The sequence below is a fragment of the Micropterus dolomieu genome, linkage group LG14, assembly GCF_021292245.1.
Source record: "Micropterus dolomieu isolate WLL.071019.BEF.003 ecotype Adirondacks linkage group LG14, ASM2129224v1, whole genome shotgun sequence".
NCBI lineage: Eukaryota > Metazoa > Chordata > Actinopteri > Centrarchiformes > Centrarchidae > Micropterus > Micropterus dolomieu.
In genome coordinates this window covers 18245635-18258454 of record NC_060163.1, presented here as the reverse complement: position 1 = coordinate 18258454, position 12820 = coordinate 18245635, and the positions used below count along the sequence as shown (strand labels likewise).

General features: G+C 39.0%; 1 protein-coding gene across 1 annotated transcript in view; it reads right to left on the bottom strand.

The window, feature by feature from the left end:
• Window positions 1-12185, bottom strand: part of dock1 (dedicator of cytokinesis 1) — a 186306-nt gene extending 174121 nt beyond the window's left edge. Inside the window, exon 1 of the mRNA XM_046069923.1 lies at window positions 11930-12185. Coding sequence (XP_045925879.1) covers window positions 11930-11972 — 43 coding nt within the window. The 5' untranslated portion in view covers window positions 11973-12185. The remainder of the gene's footprint in view (window positions 1-11929) is intronic.
• Window positions 12186-12820: the final 635 nt, after the last annotated feature.

Genomic DNA, 12820 nt, shown 5'->3' with positions numbered 1-12820 from the left:
CTTGCTTCAGTTATCATATGTCTGGGACTGAATCAAGATCCATATAAAGTATAAAATATAGAATAGACCAAAATATAGCATATAAGTTTTCATAGAATTGAAATATTGATAATTGCAGTACTTTGTGATTATTACTCTTTCAATGTGATACATTTCAGTATCAAACTGCATGAAGCTCAAAATAGTCTTGCACGACAGAATAATTAATCCGGGTTTTTTTTATTGCGAAATTTGCTTGCCAGTTCAGTGGAGATGAAACACTTAGTTTCATTTAAAGGTTCAGTGTGTAATATTTAGGAGGATCTATTGGCAGAAATGCACTATAATATACATAACTATATTCTCAGTGGTTTCTATAGACCCTACATAACGAACCATTATGTGTTTATTACATTAGAATGAGCCATTTCTATCTGCCAACGGCGCAGGTCCACTTACATGGAAGTTGCCATGTTGCTCTGCCATGTTTCTACAGTAGCCTAAATAGACAAACTACTTTCCAGAGCGTGTTTCGTCACTACGTTGAATACATACGAATTAGAAGGAAGAAGGACAAGAGGTAGCCTAGTAGTAGTGGTAGTAGCAGCGGACGTCTGGTTTGTTAAAATAAGAAGATATGTGAAATTTGGACAAATGGAGGACCACAACGTATTATTTCGCACAGGAGCCGACAGCGTGTCTGCCACCGGGGTGAGCGGTGAGAGTGTCATTCGTTGCAATCAGTTTGCAATTTGCAACTCTAACCACTGAATGCCACTAAAACCTACACACTGAACCTTTATCAGGCCTTGCTTCTTAGCTGTACCAGAGTTAGCTATAAGCTTATACATCTGTAGTCCCTTTTGATAATCAATCAATCATTTTAGTCATTGCTTATTGTTTTCTTTGCGTTATGTGATAATAAACAGAATGCCTTTGTGTTTTGGTCAAAACATCTGAAGAGGTCACCTTAGGCTTTAGAAAAGTCTAATGGACATTTTCCACTATTTTTTGACATTTTGTAGATCAAAATTAATTGAGGAAGTAATCGGCAGACTAACTGATAATGAAAATAATGGTAGCTGGATGTGTGTATCAATTATTTGAATAGTTGTATCAACATACACAAGCACAATAGGGCTTTCATTTTAATGTTCAGGTAGGAAACGCAATGGCCAGATGAAATTTAATTTCATGTCTTCACAATCTATGACATCTTTTTTAAAAACAAAAAAGGAGACTGGGGTGTCAGATACAGTAGTAAGACAACTTCAACTAAATCCCTAAAAGGTTGATCACAGAGTAGAGCTGCCACTCACTATAACCTAAAACTGCCTCCAGGGCCCACCAACATCTGAGCTGCAAGGCTCTGACTTTATCAAGTATTTATCCTGATACACACACATACACAAAGGGCCATTTCATCAAATGCCAGCTGTACTGAAAAGGCTGTCTCTTGCTGCACGTGGTAATCCCAAGCCCGTCTGCGACCACAATCAATGACTGACAACTCTATTACACGTCCCCAAAACAACCCATGGGACATTTTAAAGGTGACAAATGCAATATTAATATGGGCTGCAGCTGATATTAATGTTGACATTTTTATAACCTGAATAGCCTCAGAGTTGTTGAGCCCTATGATTTCTGCTATGCATGAATCTCAGCATCTGGGATTCAAATACTCAACACCAATACAGTATAATGACTGGAAAACATAACTATGGGGAAGTTTACTTAGGCAAAATAAATATGTTCAGTAGAGAACGTGTTATGGGACTTTAATAACAGCTTGCATGTTAATGCTGTTGGCACTCGTCTTTAAGTTATGCACACACCCCGAGTCATACATAAGTCTTACGATTGACTCAGTCTTCTGAGGTACTTGCGAAGTGAGTTTTCCCAAGGAGCAGGTCCTTTTAGCCCATGCTTGACCCACAGAAACAGACAGGTCATCCACTGTCAGCTCACCCACTGGCAGTCTGACACATCCTCGGCTCAGCTGCAAGCTCATCACTCTGATGGAATAAAGCCTCAGCCAGAGGGGTCAACTAGACATAGTTAAGAATACTCAATACAGACTTAGTTTACAATCTTATATTCAATGCCAATTCTGTCCTCTAGTTTTTGTGTCCAGAAATTTTGTGGAAAGATTGTTTCCACAAAGTAATTTCACTGCTGGCAATTCTACCTGGTCCTTCTGCAGTGTTTTATAGTGGAGGTGGGTCACTTCACCTACTACCAAGACCACCTCTGCAAATATAATCATTTAATACGCTTATGAAATGTAATATTATCTGTCAGGGGCAAAATGCAGAGGCACTATTTCACATAACAAAAACAATTATTTCTAGCGTGGCTATTTGTCAGGCATTTAAAAATTAAACTGATCGTGAGACAAGATACATCAGGATCGGGGTGGCTTAACAATTTTGCTATACAATTTTCTTGTGGAAACACTGTCTAGATATGAGTTTTTCAATCAGAGGAGATTTCTGGTTTTTTTGTAGCGATTATGTTTCTATGCCACCCTGATAAAGGCATTATCTGACTTTGTAAGTACATTATTTGTGCCAGTAGTCACTTTGTCATAGAAGGTTCAAGTCTGGTGGTGACGATAATTTTAGATGAAACTCTTTAGATGTTAAACTAAGCTGAAGTTTATTAATACAAAGCAACGACTTTATACAACCACATTAACTGCCTGCCTGATACAATATGACAGCTGAAAGGTTCTTATATATTCCTTTCATCCAGCCTAATCTAAATTATGTAATAACAAACGTCTACATCAGTGACCTTTGTTTCACATTGACGTGTTACACACTGTTAGCCATCTGTCACACTACCAAAAGCAGCGCAGCAGGACTCTTTTTAGACAATGCACAAGCTGCTTGGCATGTCCTCAATCAATACTGAGGGTAGTGGAGACTGCCTGCCTGTGTAGCCGTGCAATAGGACCAACCCACATCTGTCACTCACACAGACAGGGTCATCATACATGATCAAACCAGATGTATGTGGTTGTGTCTGCTTTCCTCTTCCTGGCTCACTTGCCTTTGACAAACTGAGAGCAAGGAACATCACTGCCCATTGTAATTGTCAAGGAGGTCCATGCGCTCTCACACATACATGTGCTCTGCAAAATCAAAACTGAGTCACTTTCCGCCGCTGTCAACAAAGACAATCACATTTAAAAGTGAATGAGCAACCATGAGTCTTTTAATAGCTTAGCTAAAGGAAGTGACACCTTTTTTTGGTAACGCAGTAAGGTAAGGAAAGGTTTGCTCTTGAGAGTACTACAGGTCTAAACAATCTTGTAGAAAACATGTAGTCTGTATACTAATGATAACATTTGTCAGCACCAACCAGCCTGCTGTATAAACAAAAACATCTGAGACCAAAATTGAGGACACAAAGTCCTTACAAACGGAACAAATGGTGATTTCACAGGATGTTGACTCATTTCTGATTCATAACATTACATTTTTAGCGCTCTCCGGATTTACTTGTTCTTTGTCACTGAAGCAGTTCGACATTTTGTTTGGAAAAAGATTAAAACATTCAAGCTTTGTAAAAAAAAATTGTTACAAATGACTCAAACTGGCTGAAGTCCACTTTAATTAGTAGTTAAGAGATAAATAAAATTTTCACCTGTGTAAATCCAAGGTTAACTTTAACACAATCGGTCTATTTTTTCCCCCCTCTCACCTCAACCTTTCAAAAGACAGCGACACTTAAACAAGATGTAGAAGTGTTCCAGCTTTGTCTCAGTGGTGAGCCAAGAAGGAATAATGTGGAACCACTTAGCTATGCACTGATTAAATAGGCCAGCTGTCATTTGTCTTAGCCACCATCTCACAGCAAGCCATTGGGAGCTGTACCATTAGAATTGCCTCACCAAGCAGCGCGGCCCATAGTTAATATATAATTCCCTTTCAGAATGAATAATAGCAAAGTCATACTGACCTCCAAAGAGAGAAGAGGAGGGTGATGGCCAAAGTTTTGACTAAGAGACAGTGTCTAATGAATGCAGGGACAATGAAGAGTCTCTAAAATATTTTTGTGTAAAAAGCTTAGTATACTCAATTTATATCAAATACCAATATTAACCCATAGGGGGACTTTTTAAATTCCAAACTAGGTATGAATCATAAGGTTCTGGCAGCTGTGACAGTGCATATAAACTAAGTCACAAATCAAGTTTTACAGATGTTCATGCAGAGTTGACTGACAATTGGCTTACAGATCTGCAGGGTAGCTCAGTAAGTGCAGCAGAGTTGTATTAAAAACTCGATCAGGATGAGTTCCCAGGTGGATGGTGTATTCATCATTCTGCGTGCCGACAAAAACAAACAATCCAAACTCATAAAATTGGAAACTATAGCTTTAGTTTAGTATTCAGGCTCCAAGTGATAGCTCAAGAGAGTTACACATTTCTCATAGTCAGCACTTAATAAAAACACCTGTTACCAAACATAACCACAAACACATATTGGTCACCACCCCTAGGAAGAAAGGATGTGCAAGACCAAAAAAAAAAAAAAAAACATTACACTGTTGCTCTTTGCATCCTTAATTTGATCATCTCCCTGGGCTGTTAAACACAAGCAATTTCTGTTTGTAGTTTTAATTATGAGCAAAGGTGCCAGGCTGATCATAAACACCACCTGGCTCTAACACAGACCAAACAAAGACAAAATTGTTTTGTTACCCTCATGACAAGAAAAAAAAAACATTAAATAAATCACTCCTGTTCTGCTTGCCTTCACAGCATCGCCTTCCTACTCCTGGCTCCTTCCTATTAATCAGCTGCTTGATTTTACTCTAGTAAAAGCAGTCTGTCTCCGATTTTGTCAGCTCAGCCTTTTTTCTAGGTCAAAGTTTAAACATAGGCAGAGAGAAATCAGGCGCCTTGTTCTAAAACTGTGTACTTAATATTGTTGAACACTTTGTTATGGCAGATTTAATAGCGGTGATATCTGGCAAGGAGTGCAACAATGACAAGAGCCACACTTTCACCCAGTTAATGTTTATTGTGCCTCAAACAGATGTGACAAGGCATTTTCTGAATGAAATGTACTGAAATTAGCTCCTTGCATATAAAACCAACAAGTAAACTGATAAAAGGGAATGATTCAAATTTCACTCTCCCATATTTTACACAAAATTGCTTCAGCCCAGGCTATAAGAGACGGTTAAAATACAAGGCAGGGAGCTTAAAACACATGGTTAGAATTTATGTAGTAACCGAGACTGTGTTTTAATTGCAAACATATTTGTTAGCTTACTGCACGTGGGTGGGACATGGTTTTCTTGGGTGCAGGGCGGGGGCTTCACAAATTACTTACGGCCTCAGTCAAGAGATGGAGTGACTGCGTCTCTATTTTCTGCTCCCAATGTGTCACTCACCGCTAACCTGTTCCAAACGAGAGCAGTCTAGGGTTGTCAGTCCTTTTGGCCTGTAGTCTGCCACATACCAATGTGAATCATAGCAACACCAGAGCTAACGTTTAGAGCTCAGGTTGTATATATGTGTGTCTAATTGTCGTCTTACATAAGCTGCCAGTCTGTGATCTGGCCTGCAGGAAGCAGCATTTCCTAACTGCCCAAACCTGCAACTGAAAGAAAGGAAAAAAGTAAACGTCCAAATGTATTTTTAACAATGATAGCATTTTGTATGTTCTAAACTGGTATTATGTTAGATTACTTAAAGCTTAATTACAAATGGAGAAGTGCTGAGAGGTGGAAAACATTTCTCATGACAGCACATGCTCTCAAAGGGTAATTTGTGCTTGAGTCTTAACAGTGATGTGTAGATCCAGTAAATAGTCATGTTGCTTAGTGTTCCCTGGTTTGCTTTCTAGAACCACAACCCTCTGAAGTCTCTCTTAAGGAACAGCAATATCCTGATGAAACAGAATTAATGAGAACACACTTGAAATTAGCATCAAAAAGTATTTCTGGTTAATTCATCACAGAACCGAGATGCTTCAAAACATTTCCCCAAGGTCCTGTTAAATCACTTTTGAGATGCCACAAGAATAACTAGGCTTCAAAACTCCTGGTCCCTTTGATTTATGCCGGGCTGGTTGGCATTTGACAAGAAAAGAACTGTGTAATGAAATTAGCTCAAGGTCAAGAGAGATATGATTTTAACAGTACTTTGACGAATGGATTGCCTTAGTCCTCTTTTATGATATGAAGATGGGTCAAAGAATGAAGTCATGCCCTAAACCCACAACCTCAACTTTCATTTGAAAATGGTCAATAATTCTTTATGCCTCATGAATGCTAATGCTAATTCTGTCAATTCACCAGATCAGCAGATCAGAGTTAAATCCGGGCTGACAGGCAGCATTCTGAACATGCCAGTGGAAGTGAAGACATTGTTTGGAGGGGGAAGTTCAGCTAATGCCTCAGGGTAATAGTTATCCTTTGAAACAATGTAAAAAGCAATAACGTTTGTTGCCGCTGGTGGGATAAGAGGGGTGGGATGTTCCAGATGCATTTGGATAAGACACATGCCTTTGGTGTGAGAGACCCGGGTTCAATTCCCCACTGTTACCCATCCACCATTGTGTCCCTGAGTAAGACACTTAACCCCTGGTTGCTCCAGAGGCGTGCGACCTCTGACATGTATAGCAATTGTAAGTCGCTTTGGATAAAAGCGTCAGCTAAATTAATAAATGTAAATGTTGTCACCATAGACTGTATGAAAGAAGTGGACATAACCACCATGTCGTCACTCAGTGGTTTGTGGACTACCAATTTAAAACGTTAAGTTTATCATTTTGGCCGTTGCCATTTTGGTTTGTTGGAACCACAAGTGACCATATTCGAACAAGAGGGTGGCGCTAGCTTGGTGAGTAAAGTGCATCCTTAATTCACGTTAACTGTGCTATTAATTGGATGTTAATATTGGCTCACCAAAAACAGTCTCAAAACAAAATGTACTTTCCAGAAAAAATTAACAGCTGACTCCTTAAGCTTGATTTATACTCCTGCGTATGGTCTACGTGCGTAGGCACGCTGTAGGCTACGCAGGCCAGGCATTTATACTTGTGCGTCGCTGTGTCCGTCAATCTGCAATTACACCGCCAGACACTAGTCAGCAGTAGCACTACAGTGTCCACTGTGCTGACTTTTGCCAGCCGAGCAGGCTAACTTCCAGTTTAGCGCTCCGCTAACGTGAATGGGGGTAAAATTGTATACGTGCAGCTGTTGTAGACTTTTCAAATGTTATCGACTGAGTGGATCACATTCTGATAGTGAAACAAGTCATTTTGCTCAGGTAGTGACGGTCGAATATATTGATCCACCGTGTTAAAGCCGCTGTTTTGACCACTAGTAAAAGTTACTTCAAAGCACGGGCACTTCCTGTCGGCTCGGAGGCATTGCGAGGCTACCCAGCCGACCAATCACAGAGCTTATGGTCCGCGTCGACTCGACGTGTAGTTACATTTTTGAGGAGGTGCGCATCAGGCTATGGCATAGGGTAGGGGGCTATGCAGAGACTACGCCGTCGATTTGACACAGTAGTACAAATTACACTTTAGAGTGTCTTCTATTCAAACTGAATGCTCAACAAGACATTTTTAGGATTTGAATGTATTCTGAATGACTGACTGTGGTTGTGGTAGCAAGTTTTCAATCACAAGATGTCCTCACTCTAAAGCATAATCTGTTATATCATCTATTTTATTTTAAATGCAACCATAATTTACAAAATGGACATCATCCTAAATTGAAGAAGACTTGAAACTAGGGCTGGGCAATATGGACCAAAAATTCCTATCCAGGTAATGTTGGGAAAAACTCCGATATATATATATATATCTCGGTATTTTCTGCTAAGTTGGGTTTGGGAGGTGGGGCTTTTTCGGTCACTCCTTGGTAACTTTCTACATCAGTAGTTGGCTACGTTATATAAAGTCGGTGAAAAAAACAGAACTTGTCTTCGGAACTTTTCCTCCCACGATTCCTTTCACAGCAGCAGCTACGCCGCATGTTAGCCTTTCAGAACAAAACCAACGTGGTAGCTAACAAATTATATCTGCACTATTGTGTTCAATGTCGCTTTACCTGGTCCGTGCTTCTAAAATATCAACCATGTCACGACTTGAAACGTAATGACTGCGTTTCTCTGAAAAATGCTACAATGTGTCACCAAATATACCTAGGGGGCCCGTGTATATGTGGGAAACACTGACTGCACTGTTGTCTTTTTACAAGGCAGGTCTTCAGCAGTCCCTCCATCTTGTTAGAGACTTTGTGAGCAGACTGCTGCGTGCAGATGCACAGGGAGAGGCGGAGCTGCGCGGTGAGGGAGAGAGAGAGGAGCAAACACTAGCAGGACTTTACGAAACACAAATTAACTCAACATCAAACTATATCGGTATAAACGGTATTGTCTAATTTTATATCTCTTTTGAAATTATATCGGTATATACTTTATAGCGATATACCGCCAAGCCCTACTCAAAACCTGTGATTGAGACCATAAACTCATTAGTAAAGTGTTCACTGAGGTAATATACCAAGTGAGAAATACATTGCATTGGAGTCATTTTGTCATTGACTCCAATGCACAGCGGAGTCGCTTCCTGCAGGCCATTTTGAAAGAATGCAGGTTTAAGGCACTTACGCATTGGCTTCAGGTATCCACTTGGTTTTCTCACATAACAAATCTTGTTCAATGGAACAAGTTTTACAACACCATTTGGTCTCTGTATACTAGTGATGTGAATTATTCAGATCCTTTACGTAAGTATACATTACACTCACTTCTGCCGGTGAGCCCTCCTCTTACTTGAATGGGGGTAACATAATTATTGTGCGGCTCTTCTGAACTTTCTAAATGATATCGACCAAATGGATCATATGCTGATAGTGAAACGAGTCATTTCACAGAGAGACTAGCTTGGAGGAAATGCGATGCTACCAAGCCGACCAATCTTTTTAGTTTGTCAAACACTTTAAACATCAGGACTTTTTAAGTTCTGCTTTACAATAATAAAGTTTTAGCCATTTTTGGTATGTACAGTGATTCAAATAAAGACAAACATTTACCTGTAGGCATTCCTGTTTACAGTCATTTACATAACTATCAATGTGCATGGGAAATGACAGAAGGTCAGAATTTACCATTTTGGCGCTAAAGGTACAGTGAAAAATTTGGGTGTACCTTAATTTTGTGGCGGTGCACCTAAATGAAAAATGTAGGCTCACCAGTGCAACCAATGCAAAAAGTTTGTCTGGAGCCCTGCATTCAGTGTTCATTTCACCTAGGTAATAGAGCTTAAATAATGTGCCAAACAACTATGGTATAAATATAGGCCTAATATAGCCTCTAAGACCATGAAACCACATGTCAGTTACATAATGACTGAAACGATTAGTCAATATTTCAAGTAGTTGACTGATGGAAAATTAATCAACAACAATTTTAATAAGTGTTCACTGGCACCAGCTTCCCCAGTGTGAGTACTTTCTCTGTTTTGCATCAGTGTAAATTAAAATGTCTATGCCTTTATCACTGTTTTCTGACAATTTGTAGACAAACAATTAACCGATTTATCTGATAAATAATTGAATGGTTTATTGATAATGAAAATAATTTATAGTTACATCCATCATGATGCAGCGATCATGATGCAGCGACATTTCTTCAACTTTGATATAAAACTAACCTATTACCCAGCTTTAATTAAAACCAGTCACTGAAGAGCTCATCTGATCTTGCTGAAACTAATAAGCTGGAGCATCACACCCAGCAGAGAACTACACAACATGGCAAAAAGAAAAAGGAGAGACAACCAAAACCATTAATTTTTCAGATTTGTGTTTTTTTATCAGTTATTTCTGTGACACAATCTTATATGGTTTCATTTCCAATATTGGTTATAGTGTTGAGTTAGCTGTGCAAAGCTTTATCATCCAAATACTGTAATGTGAATCTGCTGGTATGACAACAAAGCCCTTTATTATCACTGCTATGCTCTATGTAAGAAGACAGTTGCATTTATTATTAATACTGCTGTGAAAAGACTAAATGAGATGGTTTTCCTACATACACTAATAAAGCCATGGTAGGGAATGGTGTGACAAAAGTTTTTGTGGAGACAGAAATAGGTCCACAGTGAGAATACTGCCAGCATAAGGGGTCTCACTGAGCGCTCATTAGTGCTTCTTGGTCAACACATTAAGTATTAAAAGTGCAATGGCTGTGCACCCCACCAATGCTCTGCAGCAGTGATGTGGCAGCTGCCTCTCTTTCTACTAATGACTCATCCACTCTTGCATTCATCCAAGATTTTTGAAGAGCCTCCACCTTCAAGATCACAGGAATATTTGAGAATATACTCAGGAAAACTGTTAGCATCGGAATAGTCTACTTTTCACAGAGCGGACAAATAGAAATCAAATCTAACCATATGTCCTCAAGAGGCACATATAGCGTGGACTGGACTGGAATAACAGAGCTCATTTGGAAGCTGCAGTCTGAGATGTCAGTCAAAGCTTTGACGTAACCTGCTGAACTCATCTTCAGCATCCCTCTTACAGCTGCAAGCCCTCAGCCCTACTAATGGGCGCAGCTAAAAGGGACTCAGTATGCAGGTGGTGGCGTACATTTTTGCATTTTAAAATTACAACCATAGTCGTGAAACCAGATTCTTCAGGAAAATGTGTAATTTGCTACATTGCTGACTGAGCAGGACCACGATGTTCCAGAGGATCCCCAGAAAAAAATCAGGATTAGTTCCATTACACTATTATTTCAGGCATTCAAGTATAGCGCAGACAGCATGTTTAACCATGACTATTCTACTCTCACATTTCACACTACCCATTAAAAGTCCATCAAAATAAGACACATCGTACAACTCCTCTCCAATATACCATGCTTTAAATGTTTCTGGCTATCTTGCCTTCATTATGGTGGTTTAATAGGTTGTTTACAGTTTTCTTTTTAATATAAAATCCATCAATCAATCAAAGTCAAGTGACACTATAAGAGAAATAAAAAAGACACCCCTAATTACAAACGTGTATTATTTGCTGTGTGAACAGTTATGGAAATGTATTTTAAAAATGACATCTAATTCCAAAAGTACTAAAATACCTCTTAGTCCCTGCGCCAAAATGCATATAAACTAAACTCAGTGATTTAAGTATGTGTGTATATATATATATGTCCTTCAAATTAAATGGTTTATCAGTACATGAAGAAAAGTACCTATTAACACATTCATACAAAGAAAAAGCTGAAAGTAAGATAGGTGAATAAAACGTGTCATAAATATATAAAGTCAGTTCTACAGTGGCACAGCATGTTGTTATATTGAAGTAATATATAATCCAATATTACTTCAATATAACTTCAGTAATACAAGTTACAGATATCTCTTGTGGTGGTAAGCCTATAGGTTTAGTGTTGTTAAATAATCCCCTAAAGGAGAGAGTGGAACGGGACAGTGTTCTCAGGCCAGGACGCCTGGTTTCAAAGCATTTGAGGAAGTGACAATAAATAACCAACAACAAAAGGCTTCCCATCTGTACAGGACGGAGCAATAAACACAAACAGCCACCAAACAGTTTCAAATCATGCGTAGACCGATACTAGCTAGTTAGTTTGTAGCGGAGGCCCCATAACACAGGAAACAGCGCTATAACTAGGCGCGCCTCTAACAATTCCCAATTCTCACACAGTCCCCTTCCTCACAATAGAGATAGACATTCATTGTTTTACGTTTAATGCAAACTAGGAGGCAAATACCCGACACACAAAATTTGCATTCCTACAGTTTGGCCGCCAAAGTCCCGTACACAGCCACATAAGAAACAATACAGCCGGTCGCTTTCTAATCACAATCTTTCCCAAACTTGTGCAATCTGAGCGGAGAGCTAGGACGAGCTAACGATGGAGCGTGCAAGTTTTCTTACGTACCAACACCATACTTTTCCTTTTTAGTGGGCACCCAGCGAGACATTCTCAGTGTCGAGGCTTCCCCGAGTTGTCGTTTAGCCTGTTAGAAAAAGTCCAGATGTGACTTCTTGTTATTAATGTGGACTTTTTTTCAGTTTTCTCTGAGCTTTGGGGAGCTACTCCGAGTAGCCATTTTCCACCATTGACAGGACGCTCCGCAAGAGGGAGGAAGGGAACACAACTTTTTCACCCTGTAGGCGTTCATACGGTAGGCACCCTGCTAAACCTCCACTGCTGTTTATACTGATGTGGAAAGTGCTACATGACTGATGACAAGTCTTATATGACTGATTTGTCTGCATCAGCATATTATTATAAAGATTTAACTGGTGATAAATAAAACGATAGGTGCACTATAAAACATTTGGCTGGTCATCACATCCACCAATACTTGAAAACATCTTTTATAGGCAAGATATGCTCTTATGTTGTAGTTTTTCATATCTATCGCTTTTATTGGTAAGCTTGATAAAAACGGTTGGGTATTGTGAATTTTAAAAAAAATGAAAGGAAACACTCATAGCTTGGTTTGGTTTTATAATGCCTTACTAGGCTTTATAATACTTGCAAAAAACAAAGCACAGGTTTCCAAAACAAAGACCACAGATTCTATAGACAATGGGATTAAAATACATAATAAAATATAATAAAATAAGCTAAATTAGAATTTTTCTGCTTTTCTCAGCTTGAAATAACAAAAATAGTTAAGACGACAATAATTACACATATAATTAAGATTTTAAGCCTAACAAAAACTTTTTACAGTATAATTGTAAAAAGATGACCTTGTAAAAAGAGCTACCCTTTGGCATGTTGTTACTAGGTAAAACATACTTCAGAGATCGTTACTTT